The sequence below is a fragment of the Pogona vitticeps genome, chromosome 4 (assembly GCF_051106095.1).
Source record: "Pogona vitticeps strain Pit_001003342236 chromosome 4, PviZW2.1, whole genome shotgun sequence".
Lineage (NCBI taxonomy): Eukaryota > Metazoa > Chordata > Lepidosauria > Squamata > Agamidae > Pogona > Pogona vitticeps.
The window spans coordinates 139,107,529-139,134,901 of NC_135786.1; the positions used below are offsets into that span (position 1 = coordinate 139,107,529).

Genomic DNA, 27,373 nt, shown 5'->3' on the forward strand with positions numbered 1-27,373 from the left:
CATCGGTGTAGCTGATGACCTCCCGGTCGAAGTCTGGAGCACGCAGCACTGGATAGTTGATGAGGGCCTCCTTCAACCTCTGGAACGCCTCCTCACAGTCGCTGGTCCACGGGATGCGGTCATCAGTCTTCTTCCTCGTCAGATCGGTCAGCGGAGTCGCTATCTCGCTAAACCTCGGGATGAACTTTCTGTAGTAGCCCACCAACCCAAGAAATGATTTGACCTTTTTCTTGGTGTTGGGTCTGGGCCAATCACGAACTGCTTCTATTTTGGCCTCTAGGGGTTTGATCACTCCTCCCCCTACTATGTGACCCAAGTATTTTATTTCTGGGCTACCCAGCTGCAGTTTGTTCTCTCTGCAGGGCCTAAGCCAAAGCACTTCCTCCCCTGGGTCAAAGTGCCTCTCTCTGGCTTTGTGGTCATACCATGTTTTCTGTTTTAATCAGCATCTATCTTATAGTACTTACAATTTCATTCCTGCTTGTTCATTTCTGCTGCTAGCTCTAGGTTTCTCTTTAGGTCATTCATCAAGGTGTCTATGTATGTCACAACGTCTTGTGGGTCATCCTGGGTGATCTGCTCCCACTTTTGTTTGATCAAATCAAGGGGCCCTTTCACCCTTCTCCCAAATAAAAGTTCAAACGGACTGAACCCGGTACTGGCTTGTGGCACTGATCGATAAGCAAACAAAAGGGATTGCAGCTTCTGGTCCCAATTGTTTGGATTCTCCGCCAAGTAAGCCCTAATCATGCGCATCAGAGTCCCATTGAACTTCTCCGTTAACCCATTACTTTCGGGGTGATAGGCAGTGGTTTCCTTGTGTTTAATTCCACAGATGTGCCATAACCGTTTCATGAGCTTCGATGTAAACGATGCGCCCAAATCGGTGATTATTTCTGAGGCAAATCCCATCCTGGACATATACCCCACCAAGGCATCTGCCACTATGTTAGTTTCAATGTTAGTCAAGGGTATGGCTTCAGGGTACCTCGTGGCATGGTCCACAATGGTGAGAATGAACCGGTTCCCCCTCTTTGTGGCCTTGGGCAAAGGTCCCACAATATCCACCCCTATGCATTTGAACGGAGTGTCAATCACAGGCAAAGGGCACAACTTTGCTTTGGTCCTGTCACGGTTATTCCCCTGCCTCTGACACACATCACATTGTTTACAGAACTCCTTGATCTGCTTCCCTATTTCAGGCCAGTAAAAATTCTGTGTGATTCTCTGCTGTGTTTTGTTCACCCCTAAGTGCGCAGCAAACATGTCAGAGTGCCCCCTTTGTAAGATCATGGGGTGATACTTTTCAGGTACCACTAGCTGACTTCTGATCCCATCTCCCCCTTTTGAGATATTCCTCAGGGTCTCTCTATATAAAATTCCCTTTTTCTCTCGAAATCTCACTGGGGTTTCAGGTGTTAGCTGGGCGTCTGTCACCTGTTCAAAACACTTTTGGAGAGTGGTGTCTGCCTTTTGCTCTTGGCCAAATCGGCTGTCTGTGGTTAAGGTTTCCACCACAGCCTCGGAACTCCCCTCTGCTTCCGTCTCGGGCTCATCAGTACCCCCTTGAACTGTCCCCGTGGTAGCTTGTGAGCGTGTAATCACTAGCACCCGTTTCACATGTTCAGCCAGGTCATTTCCCACGAGCACGGCTGCTGGCAGAGTCGATGAAATCGCTAGCCGCCAAACTCCCCTCCAGCCTTGAAAGTTCACAGGTACCTCAGCTACTGGCAGCGAGATCACCTGTCCCTCAATCCCTGCCACCTTTAGGCTCTCATTCGGGATTATATACTCCCTAGGAATAATATCTGGATGGCATAGGGTCACCTGGGAACAAGTATCCCTTAGCCCCCTATACTGATGGTCAAGTATTCCTACGTTCACCCCTGCGGTTTCAAACAACTGCGAATCTGTTCTCACTAGCAAGCAGCGCTTGACCTCCACAAGAGGACCATTTTCCTCAGCCTGATCAGCAGATGTATCTGTTCCAGAGTGAGTAGCCATGGCAACAGGCTCCCTCAGTGACAAGGAGCTTTGCTCTTTCTGGACACAGAACACAGCTTTTGGCTTGGTTCCACTCAAATCATGAGGCACATTTCCTTTTAGCTGCTTTAATTTCTCACACTCTGAGATTAGATGGCCCTTTCCTTGACAGAAATAACATTTTCTGCTGTACTTGGAGTCTTTCTCATCTGGTTTTGGTTTTCCCTCCAAAATCTGAGGTCTTAGTTTCATGTCTGAGGGCTTCCCTTCACCATGGGCCCCTCCCCCTTGCTGGTTTCTCCCTGGTCCCTGAGAGTACTCGCTGTAGGTTTCCTTGGGTTTTCCTACAGATTTCCCCTCACCTAAAGGCTTTCTTATTTGATAAATAAAATCTGCGATCTCTGCCGCTTCTGCCACAGATTTCGGTTTCCTCTCCCGCACCTGGAACTTCAGTTCCCCATGCAGGATGGAATAAAACTGTTCCAGCGCTATCAGGTCTTTGAGCTGCTGGAAGGTCTCTGTTCCCTCCTGAGATAGCCATTTCTCTAGCAGCCTCACCAGTTGGGCCCCCACTTGGGTAAAAGTCTGCTCTGGTCTCTTGGTGAGTGACCTGAATCTTTGCCTCAGCTGTTCCGCATTTATCCCATGTCTGGCAAACACCAGTTTTTTAAACTCTGCGAAATCTTTTAGCAGTTCCTCTGGCATCTCTGCATAGACTTCTGCCAGGCTGCCACTGATTAAAGATCGCATAATGGTCATCTTCTCAGTTTCCCTTACTGAGAAGTCCACAAACGCTCTTTCCACTAGGGAAAAGAACACCTCAGGGCAATCTCCCTTGTGGTACACAGGGAATTTCTTCAGGTCCGTTTTAGACAATTGGCCCACCTCAGAATCTCTATTGTTATTATTGTTCTGATTCATCAGTTCCAATTTTCTTAACTCAAACGCCATTTTCTCTCTCTCCAATTCAATTTCAAATTGTCTCTGCCTCTCCCTTTCCTGCATTCTTTCTTCTCTTTCCAATTGCCTCATCCTCAGTTCATGCTGTTGGGCTATGAGCATTTTCCTGAGTTCTGGGTTCTGCTCTCCCGTGCTCTCATCCTGCACTGAGCCAAATTCCTCCTCAGAACCTTGGTCCACCTGTGGGTCTTTCACTTCACCCATTTCTGCCATTTGGCTTCGAGTCAAGGGCATAATCCCCCCCCCCAGAACAGGCTGCTCTCAAAAGTCAAGCCTCAAAATAAAGCGACCACTTTTTTTTCCTCTCTTTTGCCTCAGAAACAGCCTTCTATAGATTGCTGCTGTTCTTTCAGCACTAACTTGCAACTGTTGCCAGCCAGAGTCCACCCCCCTCTGCTAGGCCTCTCAGCAGACAGGCTAGATCACTGCTACTTTACACAGTTTTGCCTCAGCTTTTTCCCGCCAAAACAGGTTGCCTCAGAGCTCCCTAATCTAGTCTCCCCACTTGGCACGTTCTTCCACTAGCGCACCTCCCCGTGAGGTACGCCTAGAAGATTACCTACGCGCCCTCAGATTGTCCCTGACTAGACCCCCCTTGCTCTGGGCACACTTGCCAAGGCTTTGCTGGACCACTGGACAACTGGACCAGTCGTATCCCACACGCTGGACACCAATCAATGTGACAACCCCAGACCTACTGGGATATGCCACAGTTTCACTAAGCTGCCACCAACCATTCCCTATAAGGAGTCACACAGACCAGGGATGGATTTTTAACAAACAAAGGAATAAGGTTTATTTAAAATAACACACAGGGAAAATAAAATGATCAAGTGAATAAGATACAGTAACGTGGCTTAGTCTCAATCATACATACACCAGGTTGGTTCACACAGAACACCTTTCAATAAAGCACAGACCCTGAACCTATCAGTTCTGGCTACCCATACATACACCTGAACCTATCAGGTTGGTACTGACTGACACACAGTAGTACCCTGTCTGACACACAGACTCCCACACCAGCTTCTTCTCTCAGCTCTCCCAGCTTCTGACTTCTCTTCACACAAGCTCCACATATATATACAGTACAGCCCCTCCTCCTGATGTCCCGCCTTCCACTCCCCATAGGATGGAACTTTCCCTCCAACCCATGACAGACAGGTAACATCAGTGCTGTATGTAACAGTCATCAGTTTCTGCAAGAGGTGTAGTTGGGCGTAGAGGTTGCTGTTCAAAATTTTAGACTGAAACAAACAAAGAACAAATAAACAAAACCAAAAGACTGTTTTTCACTTGAATCTTGGAAGAATCCTTCAACACAGTTGAATAAGTTTATATTCTTGCTAGAGAATTCTAGTTTATATTCTAGCTAGAAAATGCAGTTGCTAAAGCCTTATGAAAGGTACTAGCATTGGAATAAAACTGTGAACATTGGTGAAAAAGAAAGGGGAAAGAACTTCATGTTCCAGGAAGGATTTTCACTTCACTTCCAGCAGGGCACACAATGGCAAGCAGATACTAAAAGAAATACTGTTGAATAGGTTCAATTTGGATTACTTTGTAGTTTCCACTTAGAGATGTGGCTTTATGGCATACTGTAGCTTTCTTACATGTCTATATGGTGTATGTCCAGTAGGATTAATAATAACAATGGAGATTGCATTTCAGTATTACTGATTTTCTTAATGTTTTGATCATAACACAAAAGATGGGCTAGAAGGCATTTTCTGATAATTAAGAAAACTTTTGCTTTTTTTCACAAAAGACAGAACTTTGACGGAACATATTCTTATATATGTGCTGTTCATTTTTGTGGATATATAAAAGCACCGCAGAATTTGACTTGCAGGACATAACTCTTGTCACCGTTTTTTGACAAAATTGCTGATTATCAATATCTTGAACCAAGCACCAGTTCTTTGTGCATTTTTTTCATATCTGGAACAAAATATCCTCCTTAATTATTATAAGAGTAAAATCAGAAATAATTATATCAATGTTTGTGATACATTATGTAGCTTTAGTCTCACAGAGATTCTCAAGGAAAAAAATATACCATGTTGGTATTCCTTCTTTAACAATTATCCTCTAAAAAGTTGACATATATTTCAACTTGTAGGTAGGAGCAGGTATTAGTTTAAAATTTTTTCCGCTTTTGGCAACAATTTTTTATTATATTTTCCAGTAACTTTAAATGCCTGGACTTTTGAATTTCTGCATGCTCATATGTGGTTTTCTCTAATGTGTAAGTTATATTTGTATGTGTTTCACACTGATATGTGAACTTAATAGCATATGAATAGAAAAATCAACTATAACACCAAATACATAAGCAATATGATTGCGTTTGCAATTTATTGGACCCCATTTTGCAAGGGTTATGCTGGGTTTTGGTTTCACTTACCAACAAAAGGAAAAATTCATTCTGCCAAATTTTATGTACACTTGGCAGCTGAAAACCTACACATGCTCTGAGGTTTCTGCCAAAGCAAAGCCAGTGTAATCTGCAAATCACGTTATCTCTTACAGAAATGGAAAATGATGACAAATTGTGGAAAGTGATTAGGAGTATGACTGGGTCTATTTATATTGACTCAGAGTGAGGAGAAAATGGCCTGTAGGCCACATGTAGCCCCCAAGGCAAGCTGAGGGCCCACTCTTTTGGGGGGAGGGATAATGACATTGAGTTTTAAAAGAACCCAATTTTGTTTTGTGTTTTGTTTTATTATTTTGTCACTTTATTTAATGTCATTATTCAGTTATCCATTTTTGCTTCTTGAGACAGGTTCTCTCAAGGCTCCCTCCTAAAACAAATTTTAACTCCCACACACTGTTTTTAATGACCAAAAAATGACCATTTCAGGGAGAGTAGAAAATGACGATTTCTCTGAGAGTAAAAAAATATGGCCCCCAAGTTCACCAAGGTTGCCTGATAGCTCATTCTAAGCATAAATCTATTTGAAGTATTCCTAAAAAGGATCAGGTCATTGTTTTAAGACTATTAATATCTGCAGTTGGAATGATCTGTAACTCTACATATAGCCTATATTGTATGTTTTTTTAGGAGCATTTATCCCTGGAGTACCTGTTCAGCCAGTGATTTTACGTTACCCAAACAAACTGGTAAGCTGTGAATATGTTTTTATCCCTAAAAAGTGCATACTTAATTGGATATTATCTGATAGTGTATTCTCAGTTTTATTTTTCTGTAAAGTGTAAGGCACTGGTAGACTACTTCTGAGTAATTATACGTCAAAAACACCTATGATGAAACAGTCCAAAATGAACAGGAGATGAGATTTTGAGATTAGAAGACACTCAATCAGTCATTGGGGAAGAACAGACAGTAAATACAAATAACACTGTTGCTAGTGAGGCGACCAGATGAAATATCAATCTCTAATGTGCACAGACGTAGGGAAAAAGTCTGATACTGTTCAGCACATGTAATTGGGGTATGGAATGTGGGAAAGTGTAAATCAAGATAAGCTTTACAGTCAGATAATGAAGAATGTGATGTTTAAACATTTTAATATTCAAGATGAATGAACTAAATTGGTCTGGTTTAAGACAGCTTTCCCATTCTTTTGTTGACTATGAGGGCTACTCCATTTCTTTTACGGGATTCTTGCCCAGAATAGTAGATACGATAATCATCTGAATTGAATTCCCCCTTTCTATTTATTTATATTTATTTATTTGTTACATTTATAGCCCTCCCATCTAGTCGTACTGACTACTCTGGGCGGGTAACAACATATCAAATCTAATACAATGTAAAAGCATAACAACATTTTACTAAAAAAAAAAAAGAAACCACAATAATCCAGATGGGAAAAAGGCACAGAGAACAAAATCAGGTGGTGGATGGAGGAAAGCCTTGCTTCAACAGCCAGGTTTTCAGTTGGCGTTTGAAGATGCCCAGGGAAGGGACCATACGGATCTCAGGATGAGGCTATTGCAAAGACGAGGAGCCACCGCCGAGAAGGCCCGGACCCTCGTTATTTCCACCTGTGGGGGTATGTTTGTATATGGATATCCCCCATCTCTAGTTGTATTTAAAACTGTCACAAGAAGACAAGGCTTGCTGGAAAAATAATGATGCTAGGAGAAGTAGAAGGTCATATGAAAAGAGGAAGAGCTAACGTAAGAGGGGTTGACTCATAAAAGGAACCACAGCCTTTAGTTGTCAAGATTTGAGCAGTGCCATTAACAATAAGACAATTTGTACATCATTAATTCATTGGGTTGCTGGAAGTGCAAAGTAGTTTGACAACAGATAAACAACAACATTGGAATAAATCAGATAATGGATGACCTGCACAACTGTTGTCATTTTACTGTTTCTTAAATGTACAAATTAGTTATGATTAGAGAAATGCAGCATGTGTTGTTTTGTTGGATCAAGAGGGCAACCAGCAAAAAACTGAGATAAAGACCAAGAAATCACAATACAAGCAATGACCAAAAACAAGAAATCATAACACTCATAAATGTAGAAAGATAAGTAACTTTCGTCACTCCGTGGAAAAACAAAAAGTACAGATTGTTACACCTGATCGTTGAAGTAAAATAAATGAGAGAAGGTGTAAAAAAATGAAACTGTTGGCTAAAGAACCTGATTTGGATACAGCACAGTATCATTGTTCAGAACTGCCACAGCCGATGTCAATATAGCCTCAATGTCTAGTTCCAGGCGGGGAGGAACATAAAATAGTTGGTTCAACACTTCTGAAAAGGCAGGAGTAGGAAGTGTGTTCCCTGATGTAGTTTAGCAGTTCCTGTTTGAACGAAATAAACCAAATGTATTACATACTCAGCTCCCATTTTCACGGAAGGGATGTTTCAGGATATGGAATTTACCTCATCACTTTCAAGCAGCAGTCAAGTTCAGAATTAGCAAAACTACACATGAACATTGATTTTTTTAGGAGTTCCTTTTCTTGCACAGACATTTTGATCACACCTAGGAAAAGGCAGAACGAGAATTTCATAGCAACGTATTATCTGTTCATCCGAAATTGGAGTTTTATTTCCTGGTATTTCATTTGGTAGTAATCTTTAACCTTTAAAGGTCTAAAGGTTTTATCCTATAAAAACTATCACATTTTATCTGTGAGATACTACATATGAATTTGTACTATTAGTCCTAGAACTGAAATGCTGTGTCTCTTTCACTAGACAGTGTTTGTAAGCTATAGGAATTCCTGGCTCTACACTGTGTTTTCAAGAAATGTATCTATCTCTTGTTTGCTTTGGTTTTTTGTGCTTTTTGTGGTCTTTATATTAGTTTTATTTATATTGATAGTAATTTATATTAATAGTAATCATATTCCTTATAAATAGAGCCATACATATACATGTTCCAATATCTTTATAGGAATCTCTCTAGATATTATTATTAGACTGATTACAAAATGGAAATACTTCATGTTCAAATATTATGGAAATATATTTTGGCTTCCACTCTCTGCAAGTGACTGAATATAAATATGTAACTTTATAATTATACTTGTATTCAGAAGGCACATACTGAACCGTCTTGCTGTAACATTTGTATATTTTTGGTTGAAGTCCCATTCTGTAACTTATGCTGTGTAAGGCTCATGTCATTATCAGGTGTAGCAGTTTTTCAGAAATCTGCCAGGTCCCGGTTAGACATGGGCTATTCATATTTGTGTCCCCGGGGATATGAATACAAACAGTGGCACCACAGGTGCCTCAGAGGCCCATTCCTTCCCCCCAGAACCAGCCAGTCCACTCACTGTTCACCGCAGGGTGCTTGGCTCTATCATTGTCACACCAATCATGGAAGGAGTCCATCTGGCTTGTCCCCAGCTCTTTGTGTAGCCCACCACTCATTAGCTGAGCAGGGAGATTCCCCATTGTGCCTCTGTGCTGCAGTTCTGAGCTGCTTGGGGAGGCAGGGAAGAATCAGCCACGCTCATTGGTGTGACGATGATGGAGCCAAGCACCGTGCGCCGAATGGTGGGTGGACTGGCCAGTTCTGGGGCAAGGGAATGGGCCTCCATGGCATATATGGTGCTGCTGTTTATATTCGTATCCCCAGGGACACAAATACGAAGAGCCCATGTCTCGTCCCAATGCTCCCATGGGGTCCCTTTCATCATGGGGAACCTGTGAGGGGCCACGGGGCTTTAATTTCCAGAAATCACCTGACTAGTAAAATTACCCTGCCAGTAGCAGTTTTCAGAAATTAAACACACATGCACACACATACCCATTCCATAGGCCCCAACAGCTTCCCCACAATGGAAGGAATCCCTTGAGATCTTCCAAGGGGGAATAGAAATATTTTATTTTATTTTATTGCTATGGCTGATGACAGCACCAGCCTTGCATGGCGTAAGTAACAGAAGTTTTTCACCCCCTGATTTCAGCCTCTGTTTCGTAAATCACTATAATAAATGTACTGTAAATTATTCTAAATGATTAACGGTATGCTTCTGGAATCCAGAATACACTTTTCTGTTGTTTGATGCTTTAAAAACCTTTGCCCATTTCTCCATCTCTCCCAGTGTCCCTTTTGCACCTCTAGCAATCTTGCTAACTACTATCATTTTTAACAGTAAGCCAACTATCAAACTGGTTTCAAGGTGCATTAAATGAATACAGAAATAAATAAAATGCATACAATGGCCAGAATTTTCTAGTGAAGCTATGCTGTCACAGCAGGAATTGCATCACTGGCAGCAGCAGATTGCTGCTAACTGAAGACTTTCTTTTTTTCAGTTTCAGGGTGGAGAACTGCTTTGTCTTATTGCATGCAAATCATGAGCATCTTGAAATCAGGGGGATGGGGGAAAGCTGTTTAGTTAGCAGTGGTTTGCTGATGACGTCTCCCCCATGAGTGGATACTGGCTTTTATGTTTTGCTATTTCTTGCCACCTTTCTTTTAGAATGATACTACTTTAGTGAAATCTTTAAACATGCTATCTGTTTGAAAGAAGCTTATTGTTTTAAAAATACTTTTGCATTTCTGTTTCATAGGATACAATCACATGGACATGGCAAGGTCCAGGGGCGTAAGTCAGACTTACATTACTGTACTTCAATTATCAACTGCTTTCATTATTGTTTAGCACTTCAGTATTTCACTTTAAATTGTGTTCAGAATGAATTATTTATGCTAGTTTTAAATTATGGTTATAGCATTTCTAAAGACCAACCAGTGAGGCAATAAGAAATAAGTGGTAATCTTCACATTAGTTTCCTAATTGAGTGTTTTTTATAATTTCTTATTTGTTGTGTATTTTATATGACGCAAAACTTGTAAAAACAAAGCAGTATGCATTTCAATGGTAATTGTAGAACTAGAAATGGTGGATGTTCTTGTAAATTAATGTTTTTTTTTCCTTTTCCCTGACTCAGATTAAAAATTCTATGGCTTACCTTATGCCAGTTTCATAATTTTGTGGAAATAGAGGTTAGTGTCTAACGAATAGTGACTTTATTGTATGCACAATGACTTTAATGTACATATACTTGGGACAAATGGTGTAAAAATACATATATTTTCTTAATCTTTTCCCCTTTGTATTTATATGAAGGTTGATACTGTAGTGCAGGAAGGGATGTAAAATAATTGGAAAGTATAGAATTGGTAGTATAGAGGAGGACAAATATCAGTAGCCTCCAATTTGGTTGAATGAACAGCAGAATTAATAGCCACACAAGATAAATCAGAATAAAGGGGGCCTGGAAGGGCTTTCTTAAGACAAAGAATGTAACATGCAAGAAACATTTTAAAAGGGTTTTGAGAATGCACATTGTACAGTACTGTGCATTTGGAGTTACACTGTGTGACATGGAGTCATGGATTTATAACACAAGCAACTACCAAAAATATTTGAAATGTGGCTTACCACAAAATGCTAAGAATTTCTTGGATCAAAAGGGTGACCTATGAAAACACAAAGATCAAGAAACGGAAAAACCCATGCATTGCAGAAAGCTAAGCTACTTCAGTAATGTACAGTGGTACCTCACTAGATGACAACCTCGCAAAACAATGAATCCGCGTGACGATGAGGTTTTGTGATCGCTATAGCGATTCGCAAAACAGTGATTCCAATGGGCAATTTTCACTGGACGATGATTTTGTCCATGCTTCGCTGACCGTTTTTTCGCAAGACGATTTTTACAGCTGATCAGTGGTTTCGCAAAATGGCTTCCCTATGTTTTCGGGACTGATGTTTCGCAGGACAGCCATTTTGACAGCTGATCAGTGCTTCGCAAAATGTCTGCCCTATGGGCGATCTTCGCAAAACAACAACTATTTTTCCCCATTGGAACGCATTAAACAGGTTTCAATGCATTCCAATGGGGAAACAGTTTTCGCAAGACGATGATTTCGCTAAACAGTGATTTCTGTGGAACAGATTATCATCATCGTGGGGCACCACTGTAATCAGAAATGAATGAATCTTGTTAACTCTGATCATTCAGGGTTAAAATAAATGGGAAAAGAGAAAGAGAACTTGCTTGCTAAAGAACCTGAAGACTGGTTTGAAGGCCACAGGGCATCCTTCTTTATAGTCCTTGCATCCAAAATTTGAATTGCCATAAATGACTTGCAACCCCCTGTAGAAGAACAAAAAGAAGTGCTCTCTTAGAGAGGGCAACAGTATTTTTCAGGTTATAGAATGGTGGAAAATGAAATCTATAGAAGAAACACTAATTTGCACTAAAATCATAATCAGGAACTAATAGAAGCTTTTATATAGGAACATACTTCGTGGGTATATGTGAAAAACTAATAGCTGTCACATTACTGAAACTCCAAAAGATTATCTGTAAAAACGGCATTGTTTTTATATTTGCTCTTGAGTATTTGCCCCTTTTACTCTATTCTTCAAAACAATACGATTAGTGCAAGTTGATGATGAAATTGTATTTAACTCTGATAATAATTTTTCTGCTTACAGTTCCTACCTGTGTATATACCTTCTGAAGAGGAAAGAAGAAACCCATCTTTATATGCAAATAACGTGAGACGTGTAATGGCAAAGTAAGTGATTTGGCCTATCATGTAGCACAGGCATGGAATCTTCTGGTTTTTATGTTGATACGAAATGATAGTATTGAGTTTAATGATCTTGTGTTCATATTCCACCCAAATGAAACAATTTAGAAAAAGTAATTGGTTTAAAGTTTTACAAATTGAATATTCCCTTTTTCAGGTATTTAGCCACTCATAGCTTCCATTAAACAGTTGCATTTATTTTTCTGTAGAATTAACATTGATACATATTTTATATACAATGTTCCGTTTGTATGCATTTTGTGGACAAGTTTTGAGGTGAGAGTAATATAATAAAATCTGGAAAAGCTGCATATTAGTCTAGGTCAATTTGCTGGAGGCGAAACCAGGTCAAAATAATTCTTCCCCATCACTAATGGAAGTGTCCAAGGTATATTTATGAAAAACTGTCTTTCTCCTTGGAATATCATTACTTGAACTGCAGGCTATTGACTGTGCGTATTTAGGTTTTGTCTGTTGAAAGGGCAGACAAAATCTTTTATGTGCATAATTATAGACAAGATCTATTGTAGTTGCATAAATATATATTTTTTTCTTTACTGAAGGGCTTTGGGAGTTTCAGTAACAGACTATACTTTTGAAGATTGCCAGCTAGCCTTGGCTGAAGGACAACTACGTCTTCCTTCAAACACCTGTCTCCTAGAATTTGCAAAACTTGTAAGGAGTCTTGGGTGAGTAAATTTATGGATATTTTAAAATGTGTGTTTTTTTTTAATGTAATTTTATAAAGTACAATGTAATTTTCTTGTTATTTTTCAGAAGTTAGGAAGGTAGGAACAAAAATTGCTAGAAGGAATGGCTATCTTTTAATATTTTGTTTTTTAAGCAAATTTTGGAATTTTATATAGTATTGTACCAGAATTAAAACTGTTTGAAAAACTACAAGGCCTTTTCATATAATGTAATCACCAATTAAGTACAAAACTCAGACTGACCCTTATTTCAGCTGAACATATGCAGTGTCAATTTGCTGTGGGTCTTACAATTAGAAAATCCAGAATTTTCCTTCTTGGCTGAAACTTACTGTATTCTGACTTTGAATGCAGACTGGAAGGGAAAATCACGATTAGCTTTCACATATTAGGGCTGTATCTGGAAGCTGAATCATGGCAACTGGACTACTTTTTTATTAGGTTGAAACATTTTGCTTCTCATCCAGGTAGCTTCTTCAGTCTGAGGAGAGTTGGTAGGAGATTCCACTTTGGTTTCACTTCCTTCTGGTCTGAATTGGCTTGTTAGATGGAAAAAGGACTGGGGTGAGTGAAAATCCCACTACTGCAGTCCTTCTCCACCCATTGTTATTTATGGGTCGCTAACAGTCATTAACAGTGATCTTTCTGTTGGGTATGGTCCTGATATTTCTGGGGATGGATGAAAGGGCAGCATGACTGTTAAGGACACATGGCAATGGGTGGAGAAGGACGGCAGAAGTGGGATTTTCACTCACCCCCAGTCCTCTGTCCATCTAACCAGCCTATTCAGACCAGGGGAAAGTGAAACTAACCTTGAGGATATTTCAGGGGTCTCCTACCAACTCTCTTCAGACTGAAGAAGCTACTAGGATGAGTAGTTAACCTCACCTGGATGACTGAGAATCCTCACAGATATTAGGGCTGTAGTTTGAAGGAATTACAGGCTCAACCTTGCATGATTCCCCACTGCGCCTCCCCGGAGAAGAACCAGCCTGTGTAGCCTTAGCCAAGCCGCACAGCCCCAGACCATCCCCGCAAAAGAAGGAAATGGTGAACATTTTCTGAGTATGCACTATCTAGGAAACCCTGAAAGAGCTTGATATAAGTTGGAATAAACTTGGTGGCACATAATTGTTATATCTTCACTGCAAATGAAATAACACATAAACTTATTGAACTGTGATTATTTTTCTTCTTTTGAATACTGTATTGTGTAGAGATTCATTTTCAGAAAAGAGAGGTTCTTCGTAGTGGCCTCTGTGAATGCAGACAAATGGGTTTCTTCTGCCCCTGCGCAGGACGTTTCGTAGGATTCTAGTGCTTAAAAAAGAGTAACAATTAAGATTCCCCACCAGGGCGCAAGGTCCACCTCCTCAACCTTCCCCTCAGTTCCTTTTTTTCCGCCATTTGGTTAGGACGTGAGGAACAGTAGAGCTTCTATAAAGAAAATAAATACAGCCTTTTCCACCTAATTTTTATTTTTATTCTAGCTGTTTCCTTTTGGAATCAATATTAGTTATTTTCCCTTAGCGATTAGAACCTTTGTTCCCTATACGATATCGTTCTTTTCACTTTCTCGCCCTTTCCCCCCATCCACCCTTCCCCGGGATTTTTTCCCCTTTATCCTATGTTTTATGGCCCCTTGAGGATTTAAGAGGTGCTCTGTTTGTCTCTGAAAGTTCCTGTTAACCGACGGACACAACAAATGTCTGGTTGCTGTGGGTTTTTCGGGCTCTTTGGCCGTGTTCTGAAGGTTGTTCTTCCTAACGTTTCGCCAGTCTCTGTGGCCGGCATCTTCAGAGGACAGTACTCTGTGCTCTGGTGTAGTTGGCTTGGGAGTGCAGTATTTATGGCTGTGAGATAGGCCTTTGTCTTTTTCTGTAGATGGGTGATTAGTGTGTACTGTTGTGGGTGTATTGTTGTGCTAAGGAGAAGAGATTATCTGTTCCTGTGGTTGATGGGTGTCATTAGCTGGTCTTTTGTGTGTAGTGATCCCCTGTCCTTGTGGATGGGTAGAGTTTGTTGACCTTTTGCATGTTGTATTTTTGAGAGCTGGGAGCCAAGTTTTGTTGAGCTTCACACTTCCCTCTTTTCTGTTGAAGTTTGCTGGTGCTCGTGGATTTCAATGGCTTCCCTGTGCAGTCTGACGTAATGATTGCTGGTGTTGGCCTGTATTTCAGTATTTTGGAATAGAATTTCATATCCAGTTTGTTTCAGGGCATGTTCAGCTACTGCAGATTTTTCTGTCTCTCATGTTCTTTGATTCTGGTGTGGATGCTTCGTTTTGTGGTCCCAATATATACCTGGCCACAACTGCAAGGTATCCGGTATACTCCTGCAGTGGTGAGGGGGTCCCTTCTGTCCTTTGCTGACCGTAACGTTTGTTGTATTTTTGTGGTGGGCTTGAATACTGTTTGTAGGTTGTGTTTTTTCAAAAGTTTCCCCATGCGGTCCATGACCCCTTTGATGTATGACAGAAATACTTTATTTGTGGGTGGCTGTTTTTCTTCTTCAGTTTGGTGTTGCTTTCTTGGTTTGATGACTCTTGTGATTTCATTTTTGGAGTAGCCATTTGCCTGTAGGGCCCAATTCAGATGGTTGAGTTCAGTCTTTCTGCTGCTCATCAAAGGAAAAGCGGTCCAACTGGTGACAGGCAACACCACAGCAATGCATTACGTGAACAAACAGGGAGGGACACACTCGTTACCCCTCCTACACCTCACAATGGAACTTTGGTAATGGTTCTTTCTCCACCACATTTTCTCACAGGCTATCTGCATCTCAACAGAAGACAACTACTTGGCAGATTGTCTGAGCAGACTGCCCACCTGTATGCACAAATGGACATTAGACAAGTTGGTCTTTCAGGAGATCTGCTGCAAGTGGGGCTATCCAGCATTAGACCTCTTTGAGACTCGATACAACATCAAGTGTCCCAGATACTGTTTAAGAGCAGGCATCGATGCCAAATCAATTGGAGATGCCTTTATGATAGACTGGACAGGAGAACTCCTCTACATATTTCCACCGATACCGATAATCCAAAGGACAATCATCAGGATCATTCAATATCGAGCAGATGCTATATTGATCGTACCGTGGTGGCCCCACCAACCATGGTTTACTCACCTCAGGAAGATAACAACAAAAATGCTTCGCTTACTGTCAATACTGAACCTTCTCTCCCAGAACAGCAGCTCCATTCTCTACCCGGACGTGCACTCACTGAACCTGACTGCTTGGAGGATAACCCCAAATTCCTCAGAATTTTAGAAAGGGCTTGGAAACCATCTATCACAAAACTGTATGAAAACAAATGGAGATCATTCTTAAATTTTGCGGAACCCAAGAGCTTGACTCCAATTCCAGTCTCCCTCAAAATGATACTTACCTTCCTCCTGCATCTTTGACCTTGGACTGCCACGTTCCACCATCAAAGTTTATATCTCAGCAATAGTGGCTCATCAACCGCCTCATTCTCGGTTTGCTAGACTTTTCTCTCATTCTACTCTCAAAAGATTCATGAAGGGCCTTCAGAACATCAGACCCCCGGCACAACAAATCATTCCCCAATGGTCCCTACAACTAGTTCTGGAAGCGCTAACCAAGCCTCTATTCGAACCAGTGGCCACCTGCAATGAAAAGTTACATTCCTTAAAGACGATCTTTTTGGTTGCAGTTACATCAGCGAAGAGAGCCAGTGAATTGGCAGCCCTGAGATCTGATCTCCCATACCTGCAACTTCATCTGGACAACCTAACCCTATACTTTGATGTCTCCTTTCTGCCCAAAGTAGTGTCTGATTTTCATATGAACCAACCAGTAGTGCTGCCGACGTTGTTCCCTTCTCTGTCCACCCCGGTCTAGCGCAAGCTCTACACACTAGATGTCAAATGAGCTTTGGCTTTCTATCTCAATAGAATGAAACAATTAAGACAATCACCTAGATTGTTCATATGTTATTATGGACCCAACAGAGGTGCTCTGGCATCGACACAGAACTATATCCAAATGGATAATTCAAACTATACAGATAGGAACTCTCTGGCGAGCCGATACCGGACCATCTGAAAGCACACTCCACTAGGGCAGTCTCGACATTGACTGCACTGCATTGTGGAACTGAGGTACAGAATATCTGTAGAGCAGCTACTTGGTCCAACCCATTGACGTTTACAAAGCACTATCGCCTTGACGTCAGAGCAAAAAATGATGCTGCATATGGAAGGGCAATACTGACATCTCTGCTTCCATGGCGGCCCTCCATCTGGTAAGTGAGCTTGTCATCACCCATTTGTGTGCATTCACAGAGGCCACTACGAAGAAAGAAAGGTTACCTACCTGTAACCATGGTTCTTCTAGTGGACCTCTGTGAATTCACACATCCCTCCCTTCCTCTCCTCTATCCGTCACGTTGTCTGTAATTAGACCTGTTCTACTTGGCAATGGCAGACTGCAGGAACTGAGGGGAAGGTTGAGGAGGCAGAGCTTGCACCTTGAGAGGGAATCTTAATTGTTATGCTTTTTTAAGATCTAGAATCTTCCGAAACGTCCTGCGCAGGCGCAGAAGAAACCCATTTATTCACAGAGGTCCACTAGAAGAACCATGGTTACAGGTAGGTAACCTTTCTTTTTATCATATTGATCCCCCAGCTTTTTGCTAGCCAACTTGTACATTCAGATAAATTCCATAATACAGAGTTTAAACTTCAAGTACTGAAATCCAGGGAGAAAGAAATAGAGAAAATCAGCATACTGAGGGTACTGCCTTAGAATGTAAATGGGAAACCTAACAAATTACATATGTTAGAAATTAAAATTATTCATGAAAGCCATTTTAAAGCAAATGCAAAAATAGTACAAAGTTTCCCCCAAAAAAGGATTACTTGCAAAAAGTAATAGTTACATCCATTGTTTTCTTTCCTGTGTTTAGGTTAAAGCCAGAAAATCTTGAAAAAGAACTTGAGGACTATTCAGCAAGTGCCAAGAGAATGAGAGGTAAACGAGTCAGTCTCAAGGAGTTTGCTGAATACTTGGAGGTACCAGTTTCAGATACATTCAAAAATATGTTTGCACTATTTAATGAGGTAAGAAACTTAATTGTCATTTTCCAAACCAGGGGGTGGGGGCAAAGTATGACGTGCAGGTGGCATGTGTTCCCAGCACCCCTTATACAATATTTTGAAAACTTGTTTTTAAAATCCCCTTGTGCCTCTTGTTGTTTGGGGGGGGGGGATACTTCATCTCCCCCATGTCCCGCTCAGCAACTCCCACTTATATGTTTAAAAGGAGCCACAAGAGGGCTTTTTCACTTTAAAAAAATTAACAAAATATTTTGTGGGTGAGGGACCAAGAGTCTGAAAGTTGACCACCTTTGTTCTAAATAGATTATTTTTATTATATGAAGTAAATGTTATGTGGTGTTATCAATTCATGCTAAGAGTACCGTTTTACAATGGCTGAAATCCTGTTGTGCAGTTACTCAAGTGGCATAACTTTTAGATGGAAATTGGTCTAAGTCAGGAATTCCCTGTAGGTATAATTTGTTGCATACTGAGTTGCACAACTCAGTGTGCAACAAGTAACATTGCTTAATTTCTTAACTTACAGCAATTTGCATCTAACTTTATGTCATTTGCACAACTTGACAACAAGATTTCAGCCACTGTTGGTCAGTATAGCTTTTATGCAGAAAGCACCTGTTTATATAATGAACAATAATCCTTTAAGATGTGACTACTAAACTGATTGATCCTGTTCACATACCTGTTAATGATTGTGTGAGCAGGGGTTTTAAATGATATGTTTTATTGACTGTGATAACTGTACAGAGTATATATATATATAAGGGAACAAGAAGCTAAACCTCCAGTGAGGCAGCTGCCTCCAGTTTCCAGCACTTAAGTTATGCAGGGCTAAAACAGAAACATCAATGGAAAAAAGGGAAGAGTTCAAAACCGTAGGGTACCCTGCAGTGCAAAATGCATTGAAATTGGCACCCAAAACTTGGCAAATCTCAAAGACACAATTTACTCCAACACAGGCAATCATACATGCCAAAATGAGTAAAAAAAAAGAACATGAACAGAATCAGTTCAAAAGATAGTATCCCCACATGGATGTTTTTTTTTAAAAAAAAGCACTTTCCAGCAGGAAAAAAATGTGCACTTAACTGTATATCATGTAGTTGGATATTTTTTATTTGATTTGCCAAATCCAATGCAAAAACAAGAGTATTATGACTTGTAGTCAAGCCCTATGATACTAATATTTATATATTTACAAACCAACTTCCATCTCTTTGTGTTTGCCTACATACATAACAAACACAGTGGCCTAAATCCAGTTACTTTTGCCACCTAGAGTAGATCCTCTGAATCAATTGCTAAATAGTAAATTAGTCCATAAATCCATTTTATTTAATTTGGGATTAACAACTAGATTTAGGGTAATGTCAGAGGCTACAGCATCAGGAACATGGCACTAAAATGACCATTTAATCAACTTGTATGAAGGCAACTCTTGGATCTGAGCTACTTTTTAGAAAAAGTTTCAAGAGACTCATTCATGCCTCTTAGTACAGTATAACGATACTCCAAGTGCCACTTTTTCCTTTCTGTAAAACAACTGAATCTTAAGCAAGAAATTCTGAAGGATGTAATGTTAATAATAGTCCATAGGCATCTATGGCTTCAAATCCTTCTACAGAAACCTTGATATAAGTAATTATATAAAAATGTCAGTGTTCTTTTATGCTTTTGGTGTAACCATCTATTAAAAGTGTTAATAAAGTTTTTATACACTTTCTTTACAGAAGGAAGATGGCCTGATTGATGTACGAGAGTATGTCATTGCTTTGTCAGTAGTCTGTAGGCCATCCAAAACCTTGCAAACAATACAGTTGGCTTTTAGGGTAAGTGGCTGCTTTTATTTAAAGAGCTTTCCTGTTGAAAAGCAAACCCTTGTATTGTACTGTACAGCAGGGGTCAGGGAAATTTTTTACCCCCCCCAAAAAATTTATTTACGTTGGCATTACCCCCCCCCCTTGGCTCTTGCTGTCCGTGGCTGATCCCCGCCCTGCCTCTGCGCTTGCCCGGGACCTGTGGCCACCGTCCGGGCAGCCAGTCTGGAGCTGCCACACCGCTGGGAAAGTGCGTCCTTGGCGAGGAGAGGCAGGCGCTACAGGGCCAGCAGGTCCATTGGCCATGAACTCAGGTGAGGTGGGATGGGAAGGGGGCCTCCTCACTAGCGCACTGGGCAAGTGGGCGCAGGCAGGAAGGAGAGCCCCGGCCAGGGCTCCACTGGGTAAAGAGTCCAGCTGGCCTGGTACGCCGCCCTCCCCCCCACACACTTTGGAGGCAAGGAGGGCAGGTGGGTGCCCTGTGCAGTTCCTCACCAATGCTCACTCTTCCCACGACGGAACGCCCACCTACACATAGCATCGTCAGAAATAAAATGCCTGGGGGTAAAATGCGTGCTGCGACAGCCCTCATTTTCATTTTTACCCCATTTGGGGTAATTTACCCCTGTTTCCTGACTACTGCTGTACAGGAAGTGCCCATCATTGCAACAACATCCTACATGGTAGTTAATGTAGAATTATTACTGACATTACAATCATTCTGTTTAATGATGGTCATACAGTATTTATGCTCAGGCATTTCTGCTTACAAATCAAAGCAACATTTCTTTAACCTGCATTTGTAAATAATTGGGAGCTTGGTATATATTTCTGCCTCTTCAAATAAAGTGATAAGTGAGAACTAGTCCCACATCCATGATCAGAACTTGAGGAGTGCAGCATCAAGTGGTAACTTATATTTGTTAATGAGGTGATTAATTTTGAGGATTGTTGTATGAAGGGATTTGATTGTACATAAGGACAATTTGCTTTCCTGTAACTGTGGCTGCAGTCCTGTTGGCTTAGCACAGTAAACTAGAGTAGGCCCATTGAATCAGTGGGGATTTTGTGAGTCAACTGCATTGGTTCAGTGACCTTACTCTAGTTGCAACTTTCCACACTGAGCAGTAGGATTTCAGCCTGTTTCTTTGAGTCATCATTTCTCATTTCACACATAAGGGCTTTGCAGTTGCACAGAGCCACCATCAGAATGTTCTACAGCTAAGTTAGTCAGGTGTTTGAGGAGCCTCTTCATTGTAGGATGGTGGAAGGGGGATGGAGACAGAGAGTGAGAGGGCTGTTATGCCGTTCTTGCAGCCAGGTATACCTTCAGTGAAAAGACTGACAGGCCAGTAGTTGATTTTTTTTAATTGACTACTGTTGGGGAAAAAACAAAAGCAATGAAAGGGATTATAATACAGAATCTGTTACCCAATTATCCAGCAGGAAATTTTACTTTATAAATAGTACAATTCATCCCAAAGTCCAGTGATTTCCAACCTTGGGTCCCCAGATGTTCGTAGACTACAAATCCCAGAAATCCTGACTAGCAGAGTTATTAGTGAAGATCTCAGGGAGTGTTCCCCTTCATGAATTGCTGCCTTGTCGTGGCAAAGGGGCTTGAGTAATTCAGAGAAGCTATGGACTATGCCCTGCAGGGACACCCAAGACGGACAGGTCATAGTGGAGAGTTCTGACTAAACATGATCCACCTGGAGCAGGAACTGGCAAGCCACTACAGTATCTTTGCCAAGAAAATTCCATGGGCAGAAACAAAAGGCTAAAAGATATGACGCTGGAAGATGAGACCCTCAGGTCGGAAGGCGTCCAACATGTTACTGTGGAAGAGCAGAGGACAAGTACAAATACAATGGTACCTCGCTAGACGACATCCCTGCTAAACCAGTGGTTCTTAACCTTTTTGAAAGAAACGCCCCCTTGAGCCATTGAGGAAGTTATCATCGCCCCCCCCTCCCTGCGGTGATGATATCTTATTTATTTATTTATTTATTTATTTATTTATTTATTTATTTATTTATTTATTTATTTATTTATTTATTTATTTATTTATTTATTTAAGACACTTATATCCAATGACCCCTGAAAATAAAATTAAATTCCAAGAAAATGAAATGCCCCCCAAAAAGTAACATTTAATGATTTAGTTGCAAGTGAATTTTAAGACACAAGATGAAATATAAAAAGGGCATAAAAACAAATGCAGGAACTAAAAATTTCAAGACAAAAAGTCTGAAACTAAATTAAAATTGTAGGAAAATATATATTCATGCACATTGTAAAAAGGCTGCAGCCATCTTCACAGGTTTGGCTTGCTCCAGCGCCCCCCTACCGCCCCCTTCTGCTCCAGCGCCCACACGCCGCCCCTTTTCATTCTACCGCCCCCCTGAAAAATGAAATCGCCCCCTGGGGGGCATTATCGCCCACGTTAAGAACCACTGTGCTAAACAACAAATCCGCATAACGATGACTTTTTGCGATCACTATAGCGATTCACAAAACAGTCGTTCCAATGGGTGATTTTCGCTTGACGATGATCTGGTCCATGCTTCGCGGACCGTTTATTCGCATGACGACAATTTCTACAGCTGATTGGCGGCTTCGCAAAATGGCTGCCCTGTGTTTTCCGGACCATGCTTCGCAGGACAGCCATTTTTACAGCTGATCGGTGCTTCACAAAATGGCTGCCCTATGGGCGATCTTCGCAAAACAACGAGGTATTTTCCCATTGGAATGCATTAAACGGGTTTCAATGCATTCCAATGGAGAAATGGTTTTCGCATGACAATGATTTCGCTAAACAGCGATTTCAATGGAACGGATTATCAGCATCATGCGTGGCACTACTGTGGCTCCAGAGCTAATGAAGTGGAATGTATCAGAAGAATCGTGGGCAAAAATATGGACTATACATTCTTATAAATCAATATCTCAGCTCTAGAACATTCTGATGGTAGCTCTGCACAGGCCCAAGACACACGTATATGATTCACAGAATCCACAAAGAAGAGCATTACAATTATATTTTTTGGTATGTTTTATTCCCTAAGCAGCAATTGGTGTGCCCCTTCACAATAGCTCACATACAGCACTTCAGAGCTGACATTTGTTTATATATTCTGCTGAGAGTCGTTAAACTCTAAGAAATGAAGTGAGAGCCAAGCCTGTCTGCTTTTAAAATCCCTAAATAACGTGGGACCAGAAGGTTGGGAGGACTGTTTCCTGCATGAGGTTCCCTTTAAGCCAGGTGTGGACAGCAGTGGCCCACTAGATAGTTTCAGGATGCATTACAATTTTAATAATCTGTTGCCACCAACTGTGATGAGTTTAGCCTTGCTGATTTTAAGGAAATATGTGTTATATTTGGAAAAGATATTGAATTTAATTCTAAAATTGCTTTGTTGTCAATTTTTGATAAGATTGAACTTGATTATTGCTCAAAGGAATTCATTTCCAATTTTATGACAAGTGCTAGAATATTAATAGCTAGATTCTGGAATGATAAAAATGATATTAAATTAGAAGATTGATATAATGAAGTATGGGACATTGCGTTAAATGATAAATTGACTACTGAACTTAAAATGAAAAGATGAGAAATAAGTTGAAATATTTTTATTCTATTTGGGGTAGATTTATTGAATTTGTAGTAGTGAAAGGAAAGGGGAAAGCTTCTAAACAACAATGGATTCAATTTTGGAAAGGAGGTTCGTAATAAAAGTATTGCTCCAAAGGGTCCTGTGGGTATGGGGGTGCACTGTTTTAGATTGTATTAGTAAGTATTTTGTATTCTTGTATTTGTTTTGGAAATTTAAAAAATAAAATAAAAAAGAAGAGTTTAGCCTTATGCCCAGATTTATGTGCTACACACATTTGGGGAAGCCTTAATAGAGATTAGATTATTCTTTGTTGTTCAGTTTCATTTAAAATATCATATGTTAAATGATATTGATATATTTTTGGTCCATCAGAACTCCAAAGAAAAGCTAATAATGATCTAAAATATATTACCAGAAATAATACACCATAATCATTAGTCTTAAAAGGAGACAGCAAATCAGGACTCAAAGGCATGTTAAATTAACAGTTCTCATAAACATGTTGTACCTTCATCAGCCTGATTTATTTTCTCCACTGTGAAGCAAAACCAGTGAAATTTGATTCTCAGGTTGGCCTATTTGAGGACAGTCTAATTATTTTTTATCTATCAAGTAGGTATACATAACTAGTGAATCTCCTCTAGTCTGAGAAGATGGTATTTTTACTGGCATTTAGTATCATGATTGGTCATCGAAGAGCCCTATAGCGCAGTGGTTAAATTGTTGTATTGCAGCCAAAACTCTGGTCACAACCCAGGTTCGATCCCAGGTAATGGCTCAAAGTTCACTCAGTCTTCCATCCTTCCAAGGTTGAGTATCCAGTGTGCTGGGGGGACTGTGTGTAACCTGCATAATTAAATTATAAAAAACCACCCAGAGAGTGCTTTAAATGTTGTGGGATGGTATATAAGCAGCACACTTTTATGAAACAAGAGAAATTGTGTGCCCTTGGAGCACTGCATCGCATGTTGGTTTGAAAGAACCACCCAATGCTTTGGGTTTACATCTTTTAGCTAGTAGTGACACTTATTTACTGGAACCACATATCATATTCTTTCTTTTTTACCCCCATCAGATGTATCAATCAGAATATGGTGCTCTAACAGAAGAAGATTTAACTTGCATTTTAAAAACTGCCATTGGCGTTTCAGACCTTAATGTATCAAATCTTTTTCGAGCTATAGATGTCAAAGAAAGAGGGAAAATTACATTTGGTAAGTCTGCAAAATGGTTTTGAAAATACACACACAACGGAGTTTGTTTGCATAGACTTGTGAAGTGGCATATTTGAAAAATTGTTTGGACCTCATTGGCGAGTACTGCAGTTTGCAGGATACAAGTTCTCAAATCACTGGGTCTCTTCTAAACATGACCCAGTCTAAGTCCTATCCCTTCTGTTTAAATAGATGTGTTATTCACTTTATACGCTTACAATGTATGTTTTCTTGCATCTGTTTCTAGATGAATTCCATAGGTTTGCCGAAATGTATCCAAACTTTGCAGAGCAGTATCTATACCCTGATCAAATGGAGACTGAAAGTTGTTTGCACTCTCCTGCTCCTAACGGCTTTTGTACAGACTTCAGCCCAGAACTTACTGAAGAGAGGAGATATCGCCTACAGAAGAAATTGGATTAATATTAATAATTCCACCATCCTCTTCTGGTGAGAGGAATATATCCCGTCTAGCGATCTTCATAGTCAATCAGCTACATAACCTGAAGTGTGTATGGGGTATGTGTGAGAGAAAAAATGGGGAAATATTGTGTGTGTATACATGTGTGTGTGACATTTTTACTACATTAATAAGCATCTTCAGGCTTTCTAGTGGGAAGAACTTGTTTTTCCATTGCTACCTTGGAAAGTAAAGAATGTAAATGAACTTTAATTTGAGTACTTAAAAAGAAGATGCTCTCATATTTATATTCCATTGCTTAGTTCCATGTACAAAGTGTCCCACAAAATGTGCATGTGTGAAGAATACTGTAGCTCCTATGGTGTCAAGTGCACTTCGGTGATTAGTGTTATCCCGATTTAGGGAATTGTTTTGAGGTCAAGTTCTACTTTCCTTTTTCACATGGATAGGTCTGTTGTCATTCATCTTCCAGGTGAGGCAAGCTGAATTTGGTCCTTTTAGTTTCATTTCAGTAAATAGTTGAAAGAAAAGTATTCAAAAGCTGTTTTAACTAAGAAATTGTTTTTATTATTTTTCCTTGCGAGACTCCTTTGTTTGCTTACTTTAGTTTTTGATAATATCAAAAAGGGTAAGAAGAGATGTTCCCAGGGCTGTGTGCATTCTGTACTAGATGTATTCTGTAGTGCAAATCTACACTTCAGAAAAGAGGGATTCCAAAAATACATGTAAAAGAAGCAAATGAGGTACATTTTTACAGTTCTCATAATTCTGCTTTTGTTAGTGGGCAAAAACAAAGATCTACATAGGCAGATTAAATACAGTCTGGATAATTGGAAATTCAGATTACATTTTTCCTTCCCTGCTCAAAAGCTGCTGAGATTTTATTGCTCACATGCTTTTATCTTTATAGCTTTAAGGTACTGTATAGGAATACATAATGGTTGGAATCCTGTTGTGCAACTTGACACCATACTGGTCTGATAATGTCATCAGCTGCAGCTGTTGGTGGGGGAATTAAAACCTTCCTATACCCAGTACCTTTGTTCTGGGACACACAGGGATCCCTTTTATCCTGATGAAGCCTTTGGGAGCTATGGGAAAGAAAAGGGAACTCTTAATGCCCCAAATCACTGCTGTCACTGGGACCAGGATTGGCAGTGGGGATCATTTCCGTCCTCTGTCCCACAGCTCTCACAGACTTACCCTAGATGAAAGAGTTCCTAGGTATTCCAGGAATTTGGAGGTGGGATAGAAATATTTTTATCTGCCCCACAATAACTGTGTCTAATGATGTCATCAAAGTTGTGCGGTCTAAAGTTTCACAGTGATATTCTAGCCAATTTTTTAAAAAAATCCTCAGGGTGATAAATTCTGGATTTAAGTCTGATTTCTTAATTTGCATATGATCACAGAATGAGCACAGCCATGGCTGTTTCCCTGCCCCTCTTGCTGCTGTTCAATTTAGGTATTTTAGACAGCAATTGTTTTAAAAGGTGCATTTAAAAAAACAGTTTTGGTGGGTGTGGCTTTTTTGCACAGAAACAAAATTCTGTTTGCAATCCTGTTTGCTGAAATCCTGTTACACAGCTCCACGTGTTCAACAGTCAGCATCAGTGACAAATTGATGTCTGCAGGCAGTGGCAAATTGACTCTGAGTAAAGGCAAATTACTGCTGATTAAAAGTGATTTTGGAATTCACACAACTTGTACACAAAGTGATGAAGTCATGTGCACCTGAAAATCCTGAAAGGAAGCTTTTAATCAGCAGCAATTTGGCACTACCATTGTACACAAAGAACTGTACAACTGTACAGCCATTGAATAGTAGTGACTGAACAGGCATAAAATAAACTTTGGTTAACAGTGAGCATCCATAATATTTCCTCACAATCATCCATGGAAATCACGAGTTCTAAATTTTCAGGAAAACATTGTCTTTCAACTTCTCCCTCATTTGTAATTGCATTTCACTATAAGAAATTGCCCTGGTTAGCATGTGACACCAACTTACGATTTAGTACTTTATACATTAACTAGGTTAAGTGAGCAGAAGTAAAAGCCATGAGTTGACACATCCTCTATCCCCTTCCCTGCTCTGCATGGCTGAGAAGAGGAATCCTGAGGAGTTTAATTCCACTTTATGTAAAATTTGACTTCTTAAACTGGTAAAATGCAACCAGGATCGCAGATTGGTTAGGTGGATATACTGTAATCAGAATCTGTAACAGCTGTTTAGGTTGTTTTTGAATTTTGTGTTAATTGTTTCCGCTCACTTTCCTTTAAAATCCTAAAATCCAACACATTGATTTTACCTGCTGCTTCTAAAAAGAGACCATTTAGCTCAGTGGCTAGGAATGTGGAGCCAGAGGTTGGGAATGCAAATCTTTACTGAGCCTCCTGGGAAAGAGCTGGCTTAGACCACTCAGAGCCCATGTGAGCTTAAGTTCCTGCCAGTATGGCCTTGGTGGTATATTGCGCAATCCAACACATAGACTGCCTGGGCCTAAATTCCCATGAA

The 27,373-nt window shown here is 40.3% G+C and overlaps 1 protein-coding gene across 2 annotated transcripts in view; it reads left to right on the top strand.

The window, feature by feature from the left end:
- The window catches only part of LPCAT1 (lysophosphatidylcholine acyltransferase 1), an 82,152-nt gene that overhangs the window by 44,100 nt on the left and 10,679 nt on the right, over window positions 1–27,373 (top strand). The window contains exons 6-14 of one of the 2 annotated variants that reach the window (XM_072998460.2): window positions 6,011–6,069; window positions 9,958–9,992; window positions 10,339–10,393; window positions 11,895–11,977; window positions 12,556–12,681; window positions 17,636–17,789; window positions 19,517–19,615; window positions 24,296–24,434; window positions 24,682–24,884. In XM_072998460.2, the coding sequence (XP_072854561.2) occupies window positions 6,011–6,069; window positions 9,958–9,992; window positions 10,339–10,393; window positions 11,895–11,977; window positions 12,556–12,681; window positions 17,636–17,789; window positions 19,517–19,615; window positions 24,296–24,434; window positions 24,682–24,857 (926 nt within the window). In that variant the 3' untranslated portion in view covers window positions 24,858–24,884. Of the gene's footprint in view, window positions 1–6,010; window positions 6,070–9,957; window positions 9,993–10,338; window positions 10,394–11,894; window positions 11,978–12,555; window positions 12,682–17,635; window positions 17,790–19,516; window positions 19,616–24,295; window positions 24,435–24,681; window positions 27,372–27,373 lie in introns of those variants that run through there. The other variant, XM_078391690.1, reaches the window with a different exon arrangement.